This window comes from Akebia trifoliata, chromosome 7, assembly GCF_017979445.1.
Source record: "Akebia trifoliata isolate Shusen 1 chromosome 7, ASM1797944v1, whole genome shotgun sequence".
Lineage (NCBI taxonomy): Eukaryota > Viridiplantae > Streptophyta > Magnoliopsida > Ranunculales > Lardizabalaceae > Akebia > Akebia trifoliata.
Genome location: NC_141381.1, coordinates 31,736,421 through 31,761,049, shown reverse-complemented (window position 1 = coordinate 31,761,049; position 24,629 = coordinate 31,736,421). Strand labels below are relative to the sequence as shown.

Sequence of the window (24,629 nt, the reverse complement as noted above, 5' to 3'; positions counted from 1 at the left end):
CAAAATCACGTCAGAAATTTCTCCTCCATCTTCTTGATGGGAATCATGAGCTTAATAGGTTTCCTTTGCTGTTGGTTTGTTCTGTTAAATGGTTTTGGAAATGAGAGGCTGGTTTTTGTACTTGTGATAGCTTCGTGGATTTAAGGATGGGAAAAAGTATTTGAGATATCTAGAATCTTGATTTGGTGGTGGTGCTACCAACTCTGATCCGAAAATGTCTAATTTTTATTTGAGATGAAAACATAAATTTTATTATCATTTTGTCAACTTTTGCAGTGTGGCAAAAGTCCCTCAGTTGGATAGAAGCCAGTTTGGATCATCAAAGAACTCGATTAATAAAAGATAAAGAAGATGGAAGGGAGCAAATGTTCAAAATTGGTGACCAAAAACTTCTACTGTAACAATGAAACAGAGACCAAGTACTCATCCCATGCTTTCCACAAGGACTTGGCGCAGAGACAGGTTTTAAACATATAATTAAACAGACTTCATCCAGGTAATGCAGAAAGTAAAGTCAAAAAAATAAAAATAAAAACCCTCCAACCCTATCCAACAAAATCTCAAATGTCAGACATCTTCACCAGCTTATTGTAAAGTATACGATTATCTCTCGCTGTGTTGCTCTCGAGGAGTGCACTTTGCACGAGTTCCTGTTCCATACAAAACAATTACAATGAACCAAAATCCCAAAAGACAAAAGTCAAAAGCAACCAAGAAAACCCAAAAGCTAAGGTGCAAGAACCTGACCTTGACATCCCTGTGAGAAAGGAATTTTCCCAAGTTATGGATAATCAACCTCAAATCTTCAACCTGAGAAACCAAGTACAAATAGTGTTAACCATTCTTCACACAATACTCATAAACACAACTTGACCTAACAAGGGGAAAGCACAATTGATGTACCTTGATGTAGCCCACTCTATTTCGATCGAAAAATCTGAATGCCTGCAAGAGTTCCTTATCGATGACAGTTGGCTCCTTTACAGCAGTCTTTGCTTTCTCATCTTTCTCATTAGTGGCCTCAACCTTTACTTCTTTATCATTGCTCTTCTCAACATTTGAATTGTCTCCTGCTTCAGCAGTTGCTTCTTCAATCTTGTCTCCCTCCACAGATTCTTTTGTTTCGTCCTTCTCTTCAGTTATTTCCTTCTCCAGCTTAGCCTTTGAATCAGTCTTCTTGTCATCTCCCACCTGAACAAGTAATAGTTAGAGAGACCAGATAGGTATTGAAAACACAATCTCGAGGTGCCGAATAAACTGTCGAACATCATGGGTCATGGGGGTGATGATTAATAATAATGCACGTCCAGTCTTCCATTAATGAAAAGAGAAATGCAATAGACAAGTTACATGATTCCCCAAAAATGTACAATAATATTTCCCTTTCCCTAAGTAGAGACATTAAAAAGGTGCCTACAACAGTATTCTGCAAAAATTTCAGTCAATCATTATCCATTTCATGAAATTATCAAGGATCAGTTTATTCCATCAAAATTTTCAAAAACTGCAGTATGAAAATTGTATTATTTCTCAAAAGTGTGTTTTTTTCAAAAGAGAGAAATCTAACTTCACAAACCCATCAAACTTTTTTTTTCTCTTCAAAAATTGATTCCACGTGTATTTGGATTAAAAAAGATAAAATTGAATTGTCCAATTAGTTGAAAGTACTATGTTTATTCATCAAACATAGAAAGTATGAGGTCAATCTAAAACAACATTTCCCTTCTCCACAAGGGAAAAAAAAGTCAATGAGTCCAGCAAAGAGACCACATTTAGTAAGCAAAGAAATGCTGGGTTTGCAATCAAGATAGAGAGAAACATTGCACTCAACAAATACAAGGAGATAAAAATAGCAATCATGGAACTGGAAAAGAAATGATAAGAATAGCAATCAGGCCACGAATTGCCCCTAAGGAGAACAACGCACACAAGGTGTAATGGAGATTTTAGGGCTGATGTTATTTTGGGCAAAGTTGAACAAGGACTTTGCCGGGGGGGGGGGGGGGTTCAAGACTTTGTGTTTAGATGAGTAGGAACCATGTTATGTGAAAAATCACACAAACCATTAGTGAAAAAATACTTTCTTATCAGCCCAAATAAACAAAGGAAAAAACGAGCCTTGCCTCTTTAGATGCATCATTATGATGGCTGGCATCATCCATTTCCTGATCTTCATCTTCCTCTTCCTCTGGATCATAATCATCTGTTTCATTGTTCATCTTGGAGTCATCATCATCCCCATCTGCATAAGCATCCCCCTCCTTTGCCACAGTTGCTTCATAATCTGGATTAGAAGCATCCAGTGTTTCAGATTTGACTGACACCTCCTTTTCCACAGTTGATTCATGATCTGGATTAGCTGCATCCAGTTTTTCTGATATGAGTGGTTCACTCTTCACAGGAAGCTCAGCAGTTTTCTTTAGACGCTTCTTTGCAGAGTTACCCTTGTCACTTCCGTTCTGGGGGGTTTCATCACGTTGTCTTTTTCGTTGATTTCGTTTGTTCACAAAATTAAGCCGCAGTTTCTATGCATAGAGAAAGCATAATTAGGAAACCAAATCAGTAAAAAAAAACATCATAAATATCCAGATTAATCATTTGGAACCAACCTGGAGAAATGATAAAAGGCGACAACCCATTTGATACTGAAGCATTTCATAGAGTGATTCAGCAAATAACGAAAGCTGTAAACGGAGAACGATTAGATATGAAAAGAACTTGGTTTCTAGATGGTGAACCTCAAATAGAATAAAGAAGAAAAAACAAACCTCAAATGTTGATTCCTCAATATCCTTGTCATTATAGTCCAAAAGTGAATCCAAAGAAAGTGATGTTGAGCGAAGCTGCAAAAAAAAATTCATAATCAGAAATTTACATTTAACAAGCTTGCTTTAATACAATTTAGATACATAAAATTCATATGAAATTTAAGTTACTTTCAACTCACTTTAGAATCTTTGCTCCATTTTGTTTGTAGAATCAAGCCGGGCTGCTTCGGAGGTTCCTCAGGCTTTCCCTTTTCTCTCAGTTCCTTACTTGATTTGTGCCTGGATTCATCTTTCCCATCTTTGATATTTTTCTCCTTCTCATCTTTTGTTCTCTCTCTCTTTCCAGTGTGACCATCCTTACCTGAGCCTTTCTCTTTGGCAGCCTCGGTCTTTTTATCATTCATCCCATTTCCTTCCTTCTTACCCACCTTGACATCCTTTATTTCTTTCTCACTCACGATACCACCATCCTCCTGTTTCTCAGCTGATTTCATTTTTGACTCCATTTTGGAACTTATTTTGCTTTCTGCTTTTTTCCCTTCAATCACAGGCTTGTCGGCATTTGCAGCTTGTTCTTTCATTTTTTCTGTTTCAGATCCTTTCTGGACCACCTTGTTCTCATCTTTATTACCATCCTTTTTGCTGTCTGCACTAGCACCTTTGTCATCTACTTCAGTAGCCTTTTTTTTAGGTACCCTTTTAATGATTTTCTTCTTTCCGGATTTTTTAACACCAACTTCTTGAGGATCTATTTTATCCTTGTCGGTTTGCATTTCATCAGCGTTTAAACCTTTTTCTTTCTCAGCAGACTTTCCGACAGGGACCTTTTTCACAATTTTCTTTCTCGCAAAAATTTTAACACTAGAAGGATCAACAGAAGCCCCATCCTGTAGAACAGTAATTTCCTGTTCAGGTTTGTCTAGTTTGTCTTCAACATCTTTATCATCCATCTTCTCACTTTCTTTGCTTGGTGTATCCTCCCCTCCAATTTTCTTCTTCACAGCCTTCTGTTTCACAACTTTCTTGATGATTTTCTTCTTCCCAGGCTTCTGAACAGATTCTTCTTCCTTTTTCTCGACATGCTTGCCATCCCCTCCCACATCACCAACATCTTTGTTCTGTATTTTTTTGTCATTTTCCTGCATTTCTTTACCACCCTCTTTCCCTGTTTTCTTACCATCAACTGGTTGTTCAGCAAGTTTATTGTGCAACTGTTTGACACTTTTTGGGGAATCAATATCCTTACCAGATTTTATATGACTTTGAACCCCTAGAAAAATAGGTTACTGGATATCAGTTAAATGAAAAAATACAATCAATTATAACGAAAATATGTTTTTAGAGTCACTAATTTACCTTTCACTGCCTCCTCAGAAGATTTCTAGAATAACAAGTAGAAAAATTAAGACGGCACAAGTATAGTAAACCCAAAAATAAATAAATAAATAATTGAAAACAATAGTAAAAACAACTCCTTCAGCAAAATAAGCAATAACAAACCTTCTCCTTCAGTAAAGCAAGATGCCGCTCTCTCTCAATCACGTTCTTCTTGTGTGCGAGCCATTGATCTCGCCATGCATTCAACAATGGAAGACATTCGGACAAATCTGGAATAAACAGTACAGTGATCTCTTTATGGCTAAACAACCCATCTTTGCCAACTCTATCATAGTGTATCTGCAAACACCAAGTTAAGAATCAAGAAATATTAATCGGGACATAAACATATCAGGGACAGTTCTAAGGGATAAATCTTATGAAGAAAGAATAAACAGAACCAGTAGATTATATAATACAAAGGCTTCACAAATAAAACAAATTGCTAATATTTCAATAATTCAATTAAAACCTAAGTTGACGAGAGACTACATTCTTTTGTTTTTTCCTTTTTCCGTTGTAGTTGTTAGTGCAACCTTGCCAGAGAAAGTACAAAATCATGTAACAAATTTAATCAGTTCAGTCATGATCAGACCAACTCGGCCATGCATCAAAACACCGTACTATTACTTAAATCCAAATTTTTTATCTAACAACGATGACTAACTTTAATATCAAACAAGTGACATGAAGCACAATGACAAAAAACGAGAATGAATGGGAGGGAGGGAAACATTACCTCAAGGAAGCGATTCCAGTGCTGGCAGTTGTGTAGATCGAGTTGAGTTAAATCTTTCGCATATCTACAACAATGACATTTCCACTACAAGTTTAGTTGGTGAAAACCCATATCTATACCCAAGTCAAATATAAATGAAGAACTCACCTCATAGCAGTTTGAATCAAGGAGTCATTAACCAATGGATCCCCACCATCAACAACATTGCATGGGCCTCCAATTGCCATGAAGGAACGGTCTTTCCTAAGAAAAGCGAACCTTAGGATGTTATTGATATGTGGTATGCGGTCATCAAAGCTTTTTTCAGAAGATAGCTCTTCCAAAGCATCCCTACTGATGCCACTCATCAGAATCACCTGAAATGCGCATTCTGATTAGCAAATTTACTAAATTACAGTAAACAGAGTATGAACCATTCACAAATCACCTTGTCAATTCCATACATCAATTTTTACAATGCAATAAAAACATCACAAATTCATAATATAATACTAAATTTTGATGTATTTACACAAAATATATCTTAATATGTCTATTATTCACCTTTGCATTCCACACTGTACTTCCACATCTTGATTTCCCTGATTCCTCAACTAAAGGCTTAGTTGATGGCTCCTTCTGCTCAGCACTGCTCTCTATCTCAACAAGGTCATGCTCAAAGCTGTTCCATTCAACAAGGTAATGAACTTTGATTTAGACGGGTCTATACACCAAGATTTAAATGCAAATTGAAAGTATGACATTGACATGTATAAACTTCAGTACAATTGAAAATAATGACAAGTTAAAGAATTAGACGCCTAAAAAACTTGGGAGAGACAACATATAAAAAGGTAAGGCAGAAACCATTAGAAACTTTAAAAGGTACTTAAATAGAATCTAAAGTAAGTACCTGACAGGAGTGTGTAAAGAAAGTTTCAGATTCTCCCTTGACCAGTTCACCACAACCTAAATACAATTGGGGTGTCATGCCAAATCTCAGTTTCAAAAGTGTACAAAACTGTATCTCTTGCAACCAAAATAAATAAAAGGGTCATACCTTACAGAATTCAGGAGAAATTGATAGTTTGGGATATCGCTTATTTATGGATAGATAATCCCTTTCGATGTCTACCAAACAGGATGGATAAACCTGCAAGTATACTACCTCAATTACGACAAGCTATTATTTTCACAAACAGAGCTCTCAAAGGTACAGAGTTATATGAAACAAAATCCAGGAACATGAATCAGCTACCACAAGATAATTATTATATGAAGAGAAATTGAAGTCTATTATGACTGCAAGGTCAACTCGTTTTTAAGTGTTCAATCGATTCTCTCTTTCCAGTGCTGTATGGCTCTAGTAGCATAACATCCACCATCAATACCAAAGACAGACTAAAAATAAACAATGCCACAAACACATTGCATATATTAGGTCGTCCTAAGAGACCCCCACTAGTAATGAATTCTAATTGATTCCTAAGCTTCTACATAGAAATCCTGGAAATAGAAGTCTTACAAATATCCTGGTGATTAAGAAACTGCCCACTAATAAAAGTTCCAGAACAATATCTCAGAAGAGGTGTATTATCCCAATATCCTAGAGACAGCGAGGTGTATCCGAATATCCTAGAGATAGCCAAAGGATAAGAAGAGAAAAACATGTTCCCAAGAAGAAACCCTCAACCCCATAGCCAAAGGATAAGAAGAAACAAGATAAGATCCTATAAAAAAGGCCTCAACTCCATAGCTTCACGGTTGACAAATTCCCAACATCATTGAACGACTAAGTTCTTATATGATTTTACCTTGCAGATATACTCTCTCCTTTTTTCTCTAATAGGTGAATGACGCCTTCAGGAATAACAGAACACACAGTTAGTTAAAAAGGCAGCATACGAAGCAGCAATCCATTCAGAACTATAGCAGGGCACAAAACGAAAAAATCAAGATCCACCTATGCAAAGCCTCATGACGCGGGGAATCTCGTCGTAAAGATTTATCCTCCCTCACCGAAGAGGGGCCACGTTGTTCTTTAGTGATTTTTGGTGGAGTTCGTTCACGCTTAATTTCAGTTCCAATTTTGCGTTCTCGTTCTCGTTCTCTCTCTTTGTCCCGTCGCTCCAGAAGGCGTTTCCTTTCACGCGCTCTTTCTCGTTCTCGTTCCCGTTCACGATCCTTCTCCCTTTCTCGTTCTTTCTCTCTATCACGCTCCCTGCGACGCTCCTCCTCCCTAATCTCGAGATCCCGACGATACCCACCCCGATCATCTTTTCGTTCATCGATCCTGGATCCTCCAACGCTTGGATGTCCACTGTGTGTCATAAGACTACCTGGATAATCAGATTCCAGTGATCCCCGAAGTCCTTTTCCCGTGGCATAGTCACGACCGGGAGGCAAGCTCACCCCATAACCTGCGCCAGCGGAACTCTGCGCGTACATGAGATCATCGACATTTCTTCGAGGTGCTGCCCCTAAAATGGACACCTGGTGTTGTGCACCATAGGAACCACTAAGCATTGACAAATTGCGAGGATCGACATCCATTCTTGCACCATAGGAAGTAAGATCTTGGGTTGCATGACGAATAGTAGTAGCACCCCTTGCTGCAAGGTAATCAGTTGGTCTGCCAGAAATGTGAATGCTACTCAGTGTAGTAAGAAATACAAGAGTATCTGACATAATTGTGCAATGCCTACACCATCGCTGTTGGTAAAGAAAGGTCTCTCATGCCAAATACTGAGCAGGATTGAGCATAAGCCGTTTATTATGTAAAGAAGGATCAACCCTAAATAAACTGTTTACTCACAAACCACACAAGTTTCCCCACAAGAACCAGCAGTCCAAGTCAAATAATAAAATAATTTAGCAATTATAGAGAAGTACCTAGCACTCCCATCCAAAGAAGCAGATTGCATTGATTGAGACTTCAGCATTTGTTGTTGTCGAAGTAACGACGCCTTGTGAACATTTTACAACAAATTAGAATGTTATCTTTACCAGACTACAAGACTTAATATACAATTGTACATGTGTAGCAAAAATGAATACCTGGTCGATGTGATCATACATCTCAGGCTGTAGCAGAAGCCAAAAGAAATAGTAAAAGGTCAGGTTATTATTGAACTAAAGCACGAAAAAAAAAAAAAACACCAAAACAAACCGGGAAAGGAAAGGTGTGCACCATACCTGATGTTGATGACCAAGACCAACTGAATCAGTATATCGTCTGGTTGGTTCACTTTGCAAGTCCCTCCCAATATAAGCACTCTGCTCGCCATAGTTCCTTCTGTCTATGGAAGGATAATCTGACATCTTCCCTGAGGAGTACTGATCACCTTTTTGACCATATCCATGGCTTGATGATGACACATAATCACCAGATGCAAACTTGGGGGACTCTTCCATAGCAGAGGCATAAGCAGTACGACCTTGAAGGGCTGAGGAACCTGCCCCCTTTCCAGTCAATGCAGAAACCTGTAATAAGAGCACACATGCCAAAGTTAAAAGGTTCATTCAGTAATAGATGCTCTCGTGCTACAATAATGAAATTCCAACTGAAATCCGATCCTCACATTTTTTTTAGTATAACAGAAAAGTTATAATAAAGGAGACATTTAGTGCAAATCCCAGACAACACAAACATCAAACCAAGTAACAATGACAACAAAAAAAAAGACTTCTACAGAAGAACACTAACAGTTTGGAGATAATGATGATGATTAAGACCAAAAATGAAAAAAAAGAACTATAAGATTCCCCATTTTGTATTTGCAGGAAAAAAAAAACAAGTATACTAGCACCTGCACAAATTAAGAATGCAAATTACTAGAAGCACACAAACAAAGTGAATGCTTACACCGGGCTACACATGAATGGAGTTCATGTGTAAAAAGAAGTCAAATCCCTGACCTGTTGAGCATTGCTCGAAGTAGATGAGCCATACAAAGCCCCATATTGTCCCCCATAATGAGCTGCAGCAGAAGGATGGGCTCTATATCCACCAATGTCTGCTTCTTGGGAACTACCTAGCATAGATGAATGCCGAGAGGGCATAGAAAGCTGAGAGGCTCCATCAGCGCCTCCAATAGAACTTCCGGGATAAGCAGATCCAGACTACAGATAGGCCACCACAAGCCAAGATAACACATCACTTTTATTAAGAAAATGTACTTGAGGCTTTGTATTGGTAATGATTCAAAATGCTAACTATTTTACATGGATATATAATTTAACAATATATGCTTACATTTTGACCGTACGCCTGCTGTGCTGAATATGACTGCTGCCCATAGGCATTACTCCCCCGGGAAGAATACATTTCTTCTCGTGAAGAAGAAACGAAACCTAAGTGAAACCATGAAAATGGCACAGATAAGGGATAATATCAAATAAAATGCCACACATATGGCATGACATATTTTAAAAGCCTCTTAACATATAACCCTTCTAAATAGAATTTTTTTTTCTTAAAAAGGAAGACCCTCTGACAGATATCTCCTGTTTTATTGTCAATTTTCTTTGTAGGCACCAAGATTCTGTTTTTCTATCTTTCTTTACATTAACGAGATAATTTACATTCACATCCAGCCGAAACAAACCACCATTTCTTGAAGTAAGTTTAGCACAATGTCACTATTAATTGAAATTTATTACTTCAAATTTTTTCTATCAGCTAAGCGACCAACAATTTCTTTGGTATTATATTAAATGAATTAAGTAAATATATAGAAGTAACCAAATATCAAAGTTTTTGAAAGTTGTTCTGCAACACAATTAAAGAACCCTTCTTGTTCTGATAAGCCTCTCAAAATGACTTTTGACATGTGGCCCTCATTACATATCTAAGTAACAAACATGTAAAATCTACAAATCAAAATAATCTCTATAATGGTGAAGTTCCAGTCCAGTCTGTATTTAGCACGTAATTAAAGATAATTTTTGTCATATAATTCAGATTGAATCTGAAAGAAATTTCACATAGATTTAGAGCTAAAATTTGATCATGAACACCAAGAACCAACACTACCTACCGATACATAAAACAAATCAATATCGCTAAAATCATTAAAATCGTTCTACCAAAATTATAAATCCGATAAAATCTTATCGAATCTCTCCCACCAACATAACGAAAAACATGAACTTTAATCTTGTAAAATCATCAGCAACAACAGATCCAAAAAACTGTGCTATCTAAACCAAAAAACGAAAAATAGAAATGAGAACACTGTGCCCTAATTCCTTAATTAATAACGATGTTTAAGGGGGGGAAAATACCTTTGGAGAAGAAATGAGAGCAGCTCAAAGAGATTTTGTTCGTCGATTATTAATCTAAGAAGAGCAAATTAGAGTTTTTCATCCTATCATCGAAGCGCAATGAAGATAACGTACGCGGGAGATGACAGAAAACCCTAAGAGTGAGTCAGGTTATATGTTTGGTGTGGAAACTGAAGGGCGGCTGCCGCGCACAAAGAGTAAGGGATAGAGTAGGGTGCTAACATGCACCGAAATAGTACGGCGCACGGAAGTTACGAGAAAATTCTAAGGTGTGTATCTCTAATATGTAAAGTCGAGTGTTTAAGATATGAGGACCAAAGAATAGCCATCTGTAATAGATGTCTCCTCGACTTCAGTCTTCTTTATAAGGCTTACAGAAAATGATTGAAATGCCCTCGTCCTTACCCTCTACCAAAAGCCTTGATAACCCTCCACCCTTAGAAAAAAAAATATGTATCCAACCTAATGTTCAAACGTTTGTCGAAATCATTCATTTTTATTCCCCAAAACCCATCTCCTTAAACCACCCCCAAAATCATGTCTTGTTCCTCATGTTTGAAGATTGTGGTGGCTTAATTTTTCTTGTGAGATGTCTAGTTTTCTTATTGGGATTAGGCTTCAAGAAGCAAGACAATATTAAAAGAGACTTTTCCCAATGTGAAATGGGCTCGGCTTGGCATATATTGTATTTTCGAGTAGGATTTCTTTTATGTTTTTGCTTTGTGACATTCATTTCGACTGTGGGACAAAGAGTTTGTAATCTTTATCGTTGATAGTGAATTTTTCTCCTCTCCTCAATAGATGTAGACAATTTGTTGAACCACAAAAAATTTATGTGTTCTTTTATCTTTATTTTTGTTATGCTTTTGCTTAACAATTTCTTTGCATCATAAATGATTGGGTTCAAGGGAAATCAAAGATTTTAATAAGAAGTTGAGATGGGAGTATTTTGATCAATTTTTATTTCTCTCGCAGAAGATCAAAGTCTACGTGTATGTTAAAAGTCTTAAAATCTAGGGATATCTCTAATTTTTACCAAGCCCAAGTGCATCAAAAATATCCATTTTTCAAAATAATTCACACAAAGGTTAAGATGAGGACTAAGGGCAATTTGTTCTTATTTATTAAATTGTCGCATGATTACAAGGTCGGTAGATTTATGATTTTTTTTTTTTTTTGTTGACCTAGGGAGAATACTCACATTGGTGAGACTATAACTAGCTGGCGGCCCAAGCAATGCCCACAACCACGTGTTTCATTTTAATCAGGGGGAGTTTGTAATTACTTAATTTTGAACTCACAACCAAGGGGAGCAAACCCATGTTACTACGTCATACCACTGAGCCCCCACCCTGATGAGTGTAGATTCGTGATTTTGAACATTGATTAAATCACATCAACATTTTTAAGAATTTACAACGAATTCTTGCAAAGCTTAGTCGAACTAGAAATTGTTACAAAACTTTATAGGATTGTGGGAGGTTAACCAAAAATGGAGTGGTAGACCAATAAGCCTTCTTCCCTTATCATCTTATCAAAAATTATAGATCTCTTGCAAGTTTCAACAAATAAAACAACATGATTTGTAAATTGTGAGACGTAATACTCTTAATCTGTCACTAAATATGTACATGATATTTAGTACCTATAGGTTACCACTCAGCAAATCGATACATTGTAGATGTACCACACGTAATGTTGTGTATTAATAGTATAAATTTTTCTAATTTGGATTAGAGATAATAGATCTGGGTATATAATTAATCAAAACTATAGAAATTTTGATTGAATTAGAGCTATAAAGATAAGATAAATAACATTATAATTAAATGAAAGAGAGGGAGACGGAACCATATATTAAGAAAGTGAGACTTCGAAGGAATGAGATTGAAACAGAGAAAGAAAGCAATCAATTGTAACAAAATAACAAAATTATCTATATGACAACACTCATATAACTTATTTATTTTTTTGATAGATAACGAATTTTATTGAAAAATTGGTCGAGAAAACCAATTAACAATACAAAGACAATAAAAAACACAACAGACTACAAAAACTAGCACGAATTACTACAAATCCAATCCAATCTTAACACAAAATCACCAAAAAATACATTCTTAAACTCAAAGAAAACCTTGGATCAGAAGAAGATGCACGAAAGCATTGTGAAAGACACCTCATCAGCTGATGCTTCTTTTTCTTCAAAACACCTGACGTTACGTTCCTTTCAAATAACCAGACAGATTGCATAAAGGGTGAGCCTCCACAACACTCTTTTAATATCATTAAAAGAACACCCGCACTCGTCTATAATTAAGGTGGGAATAAGAAAGATGATTCATTTGTTTCACTCAAATCTAAAGTAAGGGGTCATGTTGCCTACTATTGACGTCACCAAAAACCTGAATTCGAGTGTCAATTAGCCCCGAAAGGAGTTAAGGTCCACATCCATACACGTTGACAACTATAATGGCCTAACTCTCATAGAGATTCATGACGACTTACTACAATAATCTGTTAAAAATGGATCTCCATTACATATAATTTAAATAACCTTACATTCTCACCATAATTACATTAGGGGAAAGCTTTTTACACATCAGTATCTAATTTAATATTGTCGTTTGATGCTGATAGTATCCTTCATCCTATAGACAATTTTGATCCACTTCAAGGGAAATCTTCCTCCAAAATTAATTAATTTATTTTTATTGATTGATAAAATAAGAATTACATTCACAAATATATAGAGTTTATGACTCTGATGATTTGAAAGTATAGAGCGAATCCTCAAACAGTTTAATTCCTAATTATCAACTAAATTTTGTATCCTACACATCCTCTAAAAACTTACTAAAATAAAAATAATATTACGTATCTTAATAATGGTGTTTTTTGTTGGGAGTTTGTAAAAATATCTTCCCATCTAAGTTGTACAAGTGTTTGAGAATAGTTTTTTTACCTAAATTAGGAATTATTTTTTCTAGAAAGTATAATCTTTCTTAAATAATCATTTCTAATTAAAAAAAAATATTATATAGTGTAGCTTAATGCAACTAACATCCTTTTATGGGGTCCATTAACTATTGGATATTTTCTTTGTTAATTGGAAAGGATTGTTATTGTGCAAGTCTTGAATGGCTAAAGATTTAACTTAGTTCGGGTAAGTCGATGAAGACATAGAGTACAAAAAGAAAATTTGTCTCAGAATATCCTTTTGATGCCTTGATCATTTAGTTGAATCAGTAAAATAGAAGAAAATCTGAAGAAAAATAATATACTCAATGTCATTTGACTTTTTTTCTTTCGAGCATGGTTTAAAACTCATTTGACGTCTCGTCTCATCCATGAACGAGACCTAGTTATCCGACTTATTCGAGCCACCTCGTTCAACAAGGACACAATAGGCTGACTTTTGAGAAACACAACAGATTTAAAACAACTTATCAACACGTCTCGTTGGTAGACGATACTGAGATGAGTTGAACAAGTCATCTCAGTGTCGGACAAGATTTAAAACCATGCTTTGGAGTAAACAAATATTTAAATCAAGTGACCTAAATGCTTTCATCCCATGTAATTACATAAATAGATAAAAAGTAACAGATTTTTCTCCTTCAATCAAAAGAAATAAAATGACCTATTTGTTGTATTTCAGAAATCATCGAATTCATTGCACTCTTTTTTTTTAAACGGTAAAATCCAACTTTGATCTTAATCAAGGTATAACCTTTGATCCATATATATATATTTTTTTGTGATATATATATAATGTTTGGAGGCCTTAAAAAGAGTCAAACATTTTTCAAAATAGGGGTTAGAAGTTTAGAAATGAGCTGATTTTGTGTGAGGATGATCTTTACAAGTTATCTTGGACCGTCCGATTTTTGTAAATCACTTTTGACGTGGTTAGGAGTTTTGGAATGGGCTGATTTTTGGTGAAAATGATCTCCCCACAAAAAATCAGCCCATTTCAAAACTTCTAACTCATACATTGAAAAAAATTTAGCATAATATTTTCAAATATTAGTTATCTTTAAAAGATTTATTTAGCGAAGAATTCATTACTTTTCAAATATTATGAATTCCCTGCTTTTAAACAAATAAAGCAGCAAATTTGGCACTTTTGAAAAGAATTGAAAGTTTCACTTGATAGAACTTCGAAAGATGCCCAAATTGGCCAAATGGATGCCCAGATCAAAAGTTACTTCATAGTTAAGATTATGGTTGGATTCCCCTGCTTTTGACTATAAAGAAAAAAAGTAGTAAAATCATTGCTATCAAGTGGAGAATTCGCCGCTTCCCAAAATCGACAGATACGTTTAGTTGAATCTTCACCTGATACTGAAGATACATGCATAATTAATAATAACCAAAAAAGGATGCTTAGATCAAAATTACGAATTATGATCTTGATCTTTTGATAAATTAGTTACATTTTTTTTTTAGAAAAAAACATAATGTTTCATTGTAAAAGATTAAATCTTCAAGATGATGAATCTATCATTCATCATCAAGAATTATTATAATATATCACAAGTAACTATTGAAAAACTCAAGTGATGTAAAAGAGGGGAGAAAGGGTCTTTTGGGTACTTTAAATATTTTCTTAAGGTGTAAGGGCATTTGATTGAAATCATTTTACTAATTGGATCATTAACTTGCCTCCCAAAAATTAGGGGCATTTAGCAAGAAAATCTCATATTAAGATGCATTGAGTAATTTTCCCTCAAGAAAATGATATGTTTTGCATGTGAGATTAAAAAAAAAAAAAAAAAATCTAAAGTACTTAGAGGACTAAATTGCCTAATAGACATCAAACCCATATATTCTGCTGGAAAATGAATCCAAATAAGTTGTCTTCAAAATACAACAAAACCCAATTTGTTTATGACTTATGTTCTATCAAAGCTTTCACTACCAATGAAGATAACCTCTCACATAGGTTTTCTGATAAACAATACAACTTAAAATGAAAGAGAATTATTTAATTTTCATTTTTGTTGTTGCATATTTTTATGAAATTGGTCCTATTATATAGATAAACTAGAGTTTGCCTTTATCGTAGACAAATGGGTAAAAGAGGAAAGATATTAAAGTTATAAGTGTACTATTGAAAAATGAGGGGGGTGGGGGAGGGGGGAGAGTAAAGATAATAAAGTTGAAGGGGGAGAAGAGGAAATGCAACAAAATGGGATTGTGTAGACCCCAGTCATTTGTTTCAATTTGTATTCCCCATAAATTGTAGTTGGGTCTGTTGTATTTTATTATATAGATATCTAAAAAATGAGATTCATTCAAAAAAAAAAGAAGTGATGTGTAGCTCCTTTGCGATTAAAATCCATTAGGTGGCCTTCTGGGATGCGCCTTAATTTGAGGTCAAGAATTATTAGATGCTCCTAAGGGTAGGCAAACCTTCTTCTCTTTTCCTTTCTCTCAACTCTCAAAGACTTCAATTGAACCAACTACCCTAGCTCAATTGGTATGACACATTGCAAAGCAGCGTTGAGGTCATTTGTTCAAGTCCAACTTACTCATCCAAAAATATAATAGTAAGCTAGCATATCACATAAATAATAGTGGTATACATATATAATAAAATACAAACGATGAATCCCACTCTAACAAATATTGAAAGGTATGAGTGCCCCACTCTAACTACAGTGGATTAGGATTTACACTACCCCCCTTCATTATTTTTCCTTTTCACTCCTATCAATTTTATTATCTTTCCTTTCCATTTAAATAATATCCCTCAAATTTTACTATCTTTCATCTTTTACCCATTTAACCCCAAAGAGGATGTTTGTGTCATAGATACGAGCAAACTCTAGTTTATATAATAAAATACAATGACGGATTCCACTCTAGCTATTGTTGTAGGGTATAAACATCTCACTTCAACTATAATAGAGTGGGATCCAGACTATCCCACTTTAAGGTATTTCCTTTTCACCCTTTTTAATTTTATTGTCTTTCCTCACCTCCCTTCTCTTTTCTCAATAATTTTCTTTAACCCCAAAGAGGACTGGCAAACTCTAATACTATATATGACATGAATTAGTTAACACCTTTTTTTATTTTTTTTCCTTTAGCAAGGGTGAACGTGTGGGTTCAATGGGATTTGAACGTTGGTCATGAGATCAACTCTCCTCAAGGCTTTATCAACTAAGCTAAGTGACACCTTCAACCAGTGGAGCACCTCATTACATGATTTTAAAACGTGGTATTTCGTCCTCCATTGAAACTTTGTTGGATTTGAATATTTTTATTTAAAGAATAAATGTTTAAGTTAAAAAATTAATTATTTTTTTTTCAAAATGAAAAACATGATTGACTTAAATGACATCTTCAAAATATCAGACGAGTCACATTGGATCTTAGACGAGTCAGTGTGAAAGACGATTCACATGAATGGTATTGAGATTACTCGATCGGTCTCATATGATTTTTAAAGCCATGCTTCTTAAGTTCATGCTCACTTTTCTCCACTAGCATACATTATAAAAGCCTTGCAATCATTCTAAAATATGTACTTGAAGAATACTGAGGATATCCAAAAAGAAGAAACACACACCAATTAACCAAGATACTTTATGATCATTTATACAAAAGTTGAAGTCTCACACTCTGTGCTATGGTAATTAAATTATGGGTAGGTCGCCTAACAATTAAAATATTTCACATTATCAAGCTTATGCATATAGAGCTAGCAAGCGACGGGGAGTCCCCACTACATGAAATAATTCAAAAGAAAAGAAGACAATCACATGAGATCACAACCGATAATCAGAATCCTTAGTCGTAAAGACCCACATATCCAAATATCGCTTTGATGATTTTGCAATTTTTGGGTTATGGATTCAACCCCTCGCTACCTAACCGATTAAAAAAGGACCTATGTTTCATTAATAACGAAAGAAATTACATAAAGAAACCCTACTAGAACCCATGTCGTCGATGATATAATACTAAATTCCATAGGAATTATTATAAAAAATAATAGTTAATTCATGCCAAGATCAGTTAGCCACCAAACGAAATCTTACTTACCATGTAGTTTGGATACACAAACGATTTGCTAAATCTAAAACCTTGATGACCATGTTACCCAATGAGACACCTTTATCAGACACTTAAATTTTTAAGTTTAAATGTTGTGTACCAATGTCACATAATTCATATAAAAACCCAAGAAATTGGTAGAAGAAGAAAATTACCTAAAATACCTGATAATATTCTTTCATTGTCTTTCATGTTCTTTCAAATTCAGAAAATTTATACACACACCATCAATTTGAGACGATAATAGTAATTAGAGGTCTTCCTCTTATGTCTCTCTCTCTCTCTCTCTCTCTATAGTTCTTGCTTCTATAATTTCAATAATTCCAGATACAATCAAGATCTTCAGAAAATGGGTGTTGTTGATCTTGGAAAGATCGTTGACCCATTTCATGATTCAAAACAACCGAAGAGATTTCAGTGTTCAAATCAGTAGTTAGGCTTGTTTCTTGTGAGATACTAATCATCTCCCTCTCTGTTTTGCAATTCTGTTTCATGGTTGATCCATTATTTTCAAGAAATCCTCTTAAAATGGACTGATCTTGCATTAAACCAGAACTTGGGTATTGGAAATTGGGTAGAATAGGTGGAACTTGAGCGGAATAGAAGGAGTTTTGGAGGGAGTTTTTGGAGAAAATCAATGAAGATGGTGAGATACCACAAGGGCTTATGGAAGCGGAGAAAGCAGGAGAATTGAAGCAATCAATTGTACCCTCCTGAATTTTCTGAGCCTCCATTGAATTGGAGAAGCAGGTCACGTGAGCTGTCTGATCTACAACACGTTTGTTCTTGTTGTTGTAGGGGGAAGAATCCATTAATGGAGGCAAAAGAGACGAACCCAATTCGTCGCTGAAAGAGCTCATTCTCAACAAACCTGGAATTTGGTTTTTCTTCCCACCTGAACCCTTTTCAAATATCCTGGAAAGAACCCATTCGTTCTATGAAATAGAACGAAACAAAAAAAAAAATAGAATCAATCAACAACATAACACAAAACAGAGAAAAACAGAGTAAAACAGAGGAAAATTTTCTACCTTGGGTGTTTTGGGGAGGTTACAGAGAGAATATTTTCCTTCTAACCTATACTCATGCATGACCCAACTGCTTTTTTCTCCTTTTGGAGCTCTTCCTTTGTAGAAAACCAAAGTTTTCTTCATTCCAACAAGAATTTTTGCTCTGTAAATCTCTTTATCTTTCCCTGTAGCCTTCCAATATCCAGCTTCAGTTGCTCTGTTTGTTCTTAAACCAGTTGGGTATTTCCTATCTCTTAAACAGAAGAAATACCACTCTTTCTCACCCATTTTAGCTTTCCCTTCAATCAAAAACCATAACAAATCTTAATGAAATAATTACACTCCAAATAAAAAAATATATATGTTTTTTGATTTTAGAATACTTACATGGCAAATCCCAAGGTTCACACTTGTTCAAATCCACCTCACCCATAGCTTTAGCATCGAAGTTGTTATCAAGAACCTTCTTGGCAAGATAATGAGTTATAAGTTCTTCATCAGTTGGGTGGAATCGAAAACCAGGAGGCAAATTATCCATTTGATCATCTCCTTTACTAAGATCAGAAACGTTTTCCATCCTTCAAAACACTTTCAATCCTCTCTAAAATTTCTGTTTCACAAAGAAAACTCGTAAATTTTTTCTAAAATTCAAATGGGTTCTTGCTATCAATCTTTAAATTTCAAGGAGAACCTACCAAGGGATTCAAATACAAAAGAAAAGATTCCATGAACTGATGAAGAGTTTCTAAGCTGAGAAATTGAGAGATGTTTAAGAGAAAAAATGTTTTTGAGCAACAGAAACCTCCCCTAAATAGGGGTTCATGGAGAGAAAGAAACGTGGTTTGTAAGGCAAACAAGTTGGTGGTTTTAGTTCTCTTTTAACTTTAGTGTAAAATCTTTCTTCTTTAATTTGACCAAATACAATTCATCCAAACAGCCCAGCTTGTAATATTTATTAGTATTCAAGTTTAATTAATAATTATATTAAAATTTAATTATATAGGGTTAGAACGCGTACCTGCTACGATTGACGAAGATCAATAAGACCCAAAATCTATGTGTACGTCGATGCTACTGGATCAATCACGATGTTGTCCACTCTTGAAATCCTTGGATCAGAAAGGAAAGAAGAGAAAGACGGAGACTTTAGAAATCTAAAAAAATTCTATTTATATCTCACAAGTCCTCAACCTCTTTTTAAAAAGGTTGAATTGATTCTTGCATACTCTTAATCCAAGACCAACTCCTTATGCAACTAGGATTCTAATTCCCAATTGAGGAGTCCCAAAAAGATGTATATATGATGTGGGGTCCACATATGCCCTAATCAATTATACCTTCTAATTAAAATTATGGGTGATTGAGAGTTAGACACGCCCCTCCATGTTTTGATCAATATTAAAGATACCCTAGTGTTTTCAAATTGATGGTATGCCCCCACCTTGATCTAGGTCTTTTCTCAGAGACAAGCGTAAATGACCTAAATGCCTCATCTTCAACCTCTGGGCAAAAACCCTTCAATTTTTCTCCCAAACCATTCATTTTCAACTTGATTTTTTATACCTTGTATCTTCGTCAATCTTAAAACCTCAAGAACATGATATAATAATTGGAGAAGTAGAATGATGGATTTTTAGGTAAAAAATAAATGATTTCTACAAAACATTGAAACGATTGATTGAAGAAGTTGAATATGTTAAAAATAATTACCCTAGAAATTACCAGCTTGAAGATAATGGATCTTTAGGTTAAACTTGACTTCAATCTTAATATTCTCTCTCTTTTTTCAACCTTCAAATCTCATTAACAACTAGGAAGTTTTGGAGAAGTAGGAGTAAATTTTAGGTAGGAAATCAAGAGTTCTCTACAAGACATTGAAGAGTTCAAAATACTTACCCAAGTTAACAACTTGAGAAAAATCAAAAGGGTTTAGCTAGAGGTAAAAGACAAAGGCATTTAGGTCATTTGACATTAGTCTCGTACAAACCTAGGTCAATGTAACATGTTATCAGTTGGAAAACACGGGTATCTCCAATATTGATCAAAATGTGGAGGGGTCTTTCTAAATCACCTTAAAATTATCAGTATGGAGAAGGTTTAGGAGCTCTTTTTTTCTTTTCCTTTTTAATTTAATTTACTTTCTTAGTTAGATGTTTAAACAATCCTATTAAAGTAATAAACAGTATATCAAGTTGTTTAAGGACAATATTCTCATGAACAATAGCAACCCACTGAGGATAGAGATAGATTCTATCCAATTGAAAATATGGTGCACACTTTTGCCAAGAAATATCAATAACTAAGTATGAAATTGTAGATAACCAAGAGAAAGATATATCGTGCCAATAAAAATAAAAATAAAAAGAGAATGATATATTGGTAAATGGATGGACCGAGGCACACATTATAAGTGTCATCCTAAAAGTAGATTAATTGTCCCCGTAATGATGGAATTAGCCTACAAGGATTCAATAGTAGAACACAGCGATATAAGAAATTGATTGTTATCTTATTTTGGAATCCAAAATCAGACAAATCAATATGCAATCAGGTATTCGTTAATTTCTCAACGTTACGTACAGTCGTCAAGACCTGAACATGTATCGATGAATAAAACGAAAAGGGTTGCAACTTATTATTGGGCTCCGATGAAATGGTGTTATGAAGCATATTCTAGTAGGGCTGTCAATAGATGGGATCAGTCCCAAAATCCAATCTGATAACTTTGGATAGGGACCAAGGATTTGGGTTCCTATAAGGATCCTATCAAATAAGGTTTGATCTGATGAGAGTTCCATGTATTTTAATATTCTATTTTCAAGAATTTTAATTTTGTTTTGGCGCATGCGGAGCATTCGCATTGTAGCTCGGTGCTAACAGACGTTATTGTAGAGGATATTTCTCACTAGGAACTGAGGGGTAACACGTGGCACCTATGGATTCCAGTTTGGTATGGATATAGAAGGGTAAAATCGGTAGTGGGATCCAATTAAGTCTTAAGGTCTCATCTCTATATATATAGATGGACAAATGAGCTACAAGGTATGATTTTCTCCCCTCTCCAAATTGAACTCATTTTTGTACTAAATCTCTGACTTGGACATCAGAGTGGTGTCGTTGTAGGTACACCTAGGAGAACGAGGAGAGGGGATCGCAAGGTGGAATCTGAGATCGAAAAGTAGAGCGAAAATCCGCATCTACAGTTATCATTCATTTGACAAATTTGGGGGTCCAACTAAAAACCAATTGACAGTGAGTGGAGATGCCCATGAGTTTATAAGGAGAGAGAGACAAGTCAATGAGTGTCTGATGTGGGATTAAACTCAACATGTCCCCGCACGTGTGGGCCAAAGCACATGAAAATATGAACTGGATGACATGGAGGAAAGAAAGGCCCGCTCTAATACTATGATAAATTTGGGGGTTCAACTCAAAATCAACTGGCAATGAGTGGAGAAGCCCAAGAACTTATAAAAAGAAATAGAGACAAGGTAATGAGTTTTCGATTTGCACTATTTTTCTATAAATGGGACCTCAATGGTCATTTAGAAGACAAAATTCAAAGAGAACTAGAGCTTGGCTTGAATCTTCTTTGAGATTAGTCCCTTTTTTCTTCTTTCAGATCCTCTCTCTTCTGTTACATTGCTCTTTTTCTTCATCTCTCATTGGCACAAATGATTTTCTAATGGTAATGAACACAATTTAGAACATCGAAACGATTGAAGTGTACACTCTCAAGCCTAAGACCTTATAGTGAGAACTCCTTACACTAACAAAAGCTAGCTGCATCAGTATTAATTTTAGTAGTTATATTCAATTCAAATAAATCATATATAAGACTCAGTAATTCTTTCTCTCAAACATCTCAATTTTGTTTAAAACAAGTCTATAGTACTCGAAGATGAACCCCATCTCTTACTGCTCAAAAACAATTCAAATACAGATTATTTTGAATATTTTGTACATAAAGAATCTCATTCAATGATAGGACCTTTTTAGAGATGAAGATTAAGAATCACATTTACTTCAACAACAAATGCAAACCCTTATGAATTTCCCAAAAATAATTGTTCGCCAACTTCTACCATGGTATTTAGGAGGCGGAGACATTCCATTTTTAGTAGATGCCTCCGGTGGCCCATCTTTGCCCATTAATCCTACACTCACCAATCATATTCACTATGGATACAACTGAAAATGATAATAATAATAATAAATCTCTATGTTTGTCATGTTGTCTTCAATTGGATTCTTTTTTTTTTTTTTGAAGATTAATGGGGGGTTAGGCAGACCCCCAACCAGAGAAAAACTAGCTACAATCTGTCATATCTATGTCCAGAGGCGTCCTTACAAACAATGTCCCTAAGACTAGTTGGGAGATCCCCATACTCAAAAAGAGTTATGCCCGTATTGGGAAGGATGGAGGCTAAAAAGTCCGCCGCTTGGTTGCATTCTCTAAAATAGAAGCTGAACTCGATTTGATGAAAAGACGAAGCTTTAGCTCTTATAGCTTTGACCAACCTCTCTTCCTTTCATGGAATACCTTGCTTCCCCTTGATGCATTCGATTGCCACCTTCAAGTCTGATCTAACCTGCAAGTTCTGGATATTCTCTTCTACTGCTATAATCATTCCCTTTAGAATTGCTTGAAGCTCGTGGAAAAGGACGGTTTTTCCTTGCGTATGCTCAGCTAGGGCCTTTACTGTAATGCCGTTGCTATCTCTGATTATGGCTCCTTCTCTTCCAACATCCCCTCTTAGAGATCCATCAGTATTCAGGACATGGAATTCCTCTGGGGGTTTGTCCCATTTGCACCTTACCAAGGTTCTAACCTCAAAATTCGGTGAGAGGCTCCATAGATCCATGAAATTCCTTGAATGGGCATTATCTTCGACAGTGGCAGTTAAGCTTTGGAATCTCATCTGGACATTTCTTACAATGAAGGACTCTAGAAGCTCGAGAGGGTTGTAGCTGTTTTGGAACAATCTTCCACATCTTTCGGCCCATAAGTGGTGTATGAAAGCGTTGAAGGCGAGTTTCTTCATGATGGTTATTGTAGAATTGCCACTAAAGTTGTTGCAAGCCCATTTCACTTCTTCTCTCCAGTCTCTGTTCGAGTGGCTTATACATGACCTTTTTAAGATCTTCTGCCAAAGCTTAAAAGAGTACTCGCACCCTAAAAACAAATGGTCTTCATTCTCCGACGAGTTTCTGCAAAACCAACAGCTTGAAGTTTGAATGATGCCTTTTCCCTTCAACCTATCTTGTGTCTTTAGCCCCTTGTTAAGACATAGCCATGAAGTAGCACTATGCCGTTTAATGTTGTTTGGGAACCACACCAATCTAGGCCACGTGACTTGAGTAGATGGATGTTTAATGCTTTTATAGGCTGACTTCATAGAGAACATACCTTTGGGATCGGGGGTCCATATAACTCTATCATTCTCAGTGCAATCCAAGTCCAAGGCACCGATCTGCTGCCACATCCCCCCCAACGAGGCCGCTAAGTGGTAAAGCATGGACCATCGCTCATTTAAAATCAAAGTGTTAACCTTAGCTTCTATGTGCAATCTCTTCTCATAAGGGTTGTGATGTAAAGTGTTTAGAATTACCCCCCTATTTATCCAAGGATCCTGCCAAATGAAGGTATCATTACCATCACCAATTTTGTGCACAATCCATTCTCTGACGGTCTCCCTTAGTTGGAGAATTTTCCTCCATATCCAAGAGACTTGGTTGTGTTTTATGGGCATTGTCCAGAAATGATCCCCTTTTATCATGTTTTCCTTGATCCACTGAACCCAAATGCTCCTCTTGTTTGAGGCGATATCCCATATTTGCCTAGCTATACCTGCCTTGTTTTGAATCTCCAAATCACGGATGCCTAGTCCTCCCTCTTCCCTATCTCTTGTTATTTTTTTCCAGCTAATGCAGTGCATTTTACTGCGCATATTTGGGCCAGCCCACAGGAATTTAGCGCATATACTTTCAACCCCTTTCAACACTTTCTTGGGTAACATCAACACATTAGACCACTAGACCTGCATGCTGCTGATCACCGACTTGATAAGCTCCATCCGCCCCGCTAGAGATAAAAATCTTGCTTTCCAAGACTTTATCTTGCTTGTGATCTTGGTGAGAAGAGGTTGACAATCAGCTAGTTTCAGTCTTGAGGAAATGAGGGGCAGTCCGAGGTACTTGACCGGGAGAGATGCTTCACCAATCTGCAGTGTATTGCAGATTTTTACTATGTCTCTAGTACTTATCCCTGCACAATATAGGCAATTTTTTGCAGGTTCATGTTTAGCCCTGTTGTGTTACTAAACCATTTGAGCGCTTCCTTGATGGCTTCAGCAGATTTGGGGGTGCCTCTAAAGAAAAGCATAACATCGTCTGTGAAAA

At 35.8% G+C, this 24,629-nt stretch overlaps 2 protein-coding genes across 4 annotated transcripts; both read right to left on the bottom strand.

Moving 5' to 3' along the window:
* Positions 1–366: 366 nt before the first annotated feature.
* On the bottom strand, positions 367–10,365 carry EMB1579 (ATP/GTP-binding protein family). 2 transcript variants are annotated; one of them, XM_086448499.1, is made up of 23 exons: positions 10,150–10,365; positions 9,119–9,216; positions 8,782–8,985; positions 8,059–8,346; positions 7,921–7,947; positions 7,756–7,829; positions 6,827–7,495; positions 6,678–6,723; positions 5,924–6,016; positions 5,777–5,832; positions 5,428–5,545; positions 5,032–5,240; positions 4,885–4,948; positions 4,269–4,445; positions 4,125–4,149; positions 4,015–4,038; positions 2,948–3,933; positions 2,769–2,843; positions 2,610–2,684; positions 2,124–2,525; positions 904–1,191; positions 748–810; positions 367–650 (listed from the first exon to the last, which is right to left on the bottom strand). In XM_086448499.1, exons 2-23 carry the CDS (start codon positions 9,188–9,190, stop codon positions 561–563), a joined length of 4,125 nt encoding a protein of 1,374 aa, XP_086304625.1. In that variant the 5' UTR covers positions 9,191–9,216; positions 10,150–10,365; the 3' UTR covers positions 367–560. The 2 variants fall into 2 exon arrangements, with proteins under 2 accessions (XP_086304625.1, XP_086304624.1); XM_086448498.1 differs by having other exon boundaries at positions 2,948–4,038.
* Positions 10,366–17,368: 7,003 nt separating this feature from the next.
* LOC147399083 (NAC domain-containing protein 100-like) lies at positions 17,369–19,377 on the bottom strand. Of its 2 annotated transcripts, none has more exons than XM_086448497.1 (4): positions 19,246–19,377; positions 18,615–18,837; positions 18,249–18,526; positions 17,369–18,152 (listed from the first exon to the last, which is right to left on the bottom strand). In XM_086448497.1, the coding sequence occupies exons 2-4, from the start codon at positions 18,802–18,804 to the stop codon at positions 17,532–17,534; spliced, it is 1,089 nt and encodes a 362-aa protein (XP_086304623.1). In that variant the 5' UTR covers positions 18,805–18,837; positions 19,246–19,377; the 3' UTR covers positions 17,369–17,531. The 2 variants fall into 2 exon arrangements, with proteins under 2 accessions (XP_086304623.1, XP_086304622.1); XM_086448496.1 differs by lacking the exon at positions 19,246–19,377 and adding an exon at positions 18,923–19,080.
* Positions 19,378–24,629: the final 5,252 nt, after the last annotated feature.

Coding starts and splice junctions, on each gene's coding strand:
- EMB1579 (XM_086448498.1), bottom strand. CDS start 9,190: ATGTATTCTTCCCGGGGGAGTAATGCCTATGGGCAGCAGTCATATTCA. Junction 4,039..4,124: donor TTCTGAGGAGGCAGTGAAAG/GTAAATTAGTGA, acceptor CTATTTTTCTAG/GGGTTCAAAGTCATATAAAA. Junction 2,844..2,947: donor AATGGAGCAAAGATTCTAAA/GTGAGTTGAAAG, acceptor TTTTTTTTGCAG/CTTCGCTCAACATCACTTTC.
- LOC147399083 (XM_086448497.1), bottom strand. CDS start 18,804: ATGGAAAACGTTTCTGATCTTAGTAAAGGAGATGATCAAATGGATAAT. Junction 18,527..18,614: donor TGAACCTTGGGATTTGCCAT/GTAAGTATTCTA, acceptor TTTTGATTGAAG/GGAAAGCTAAAATGGGTGAG. Junction 18,153..18,248: donor ACCTCCCCAAAACACCCAAG/GTAGAAAATTTT, acceptor TCTATTTCATAG/AACGAATGGGTTCTTTCCAG.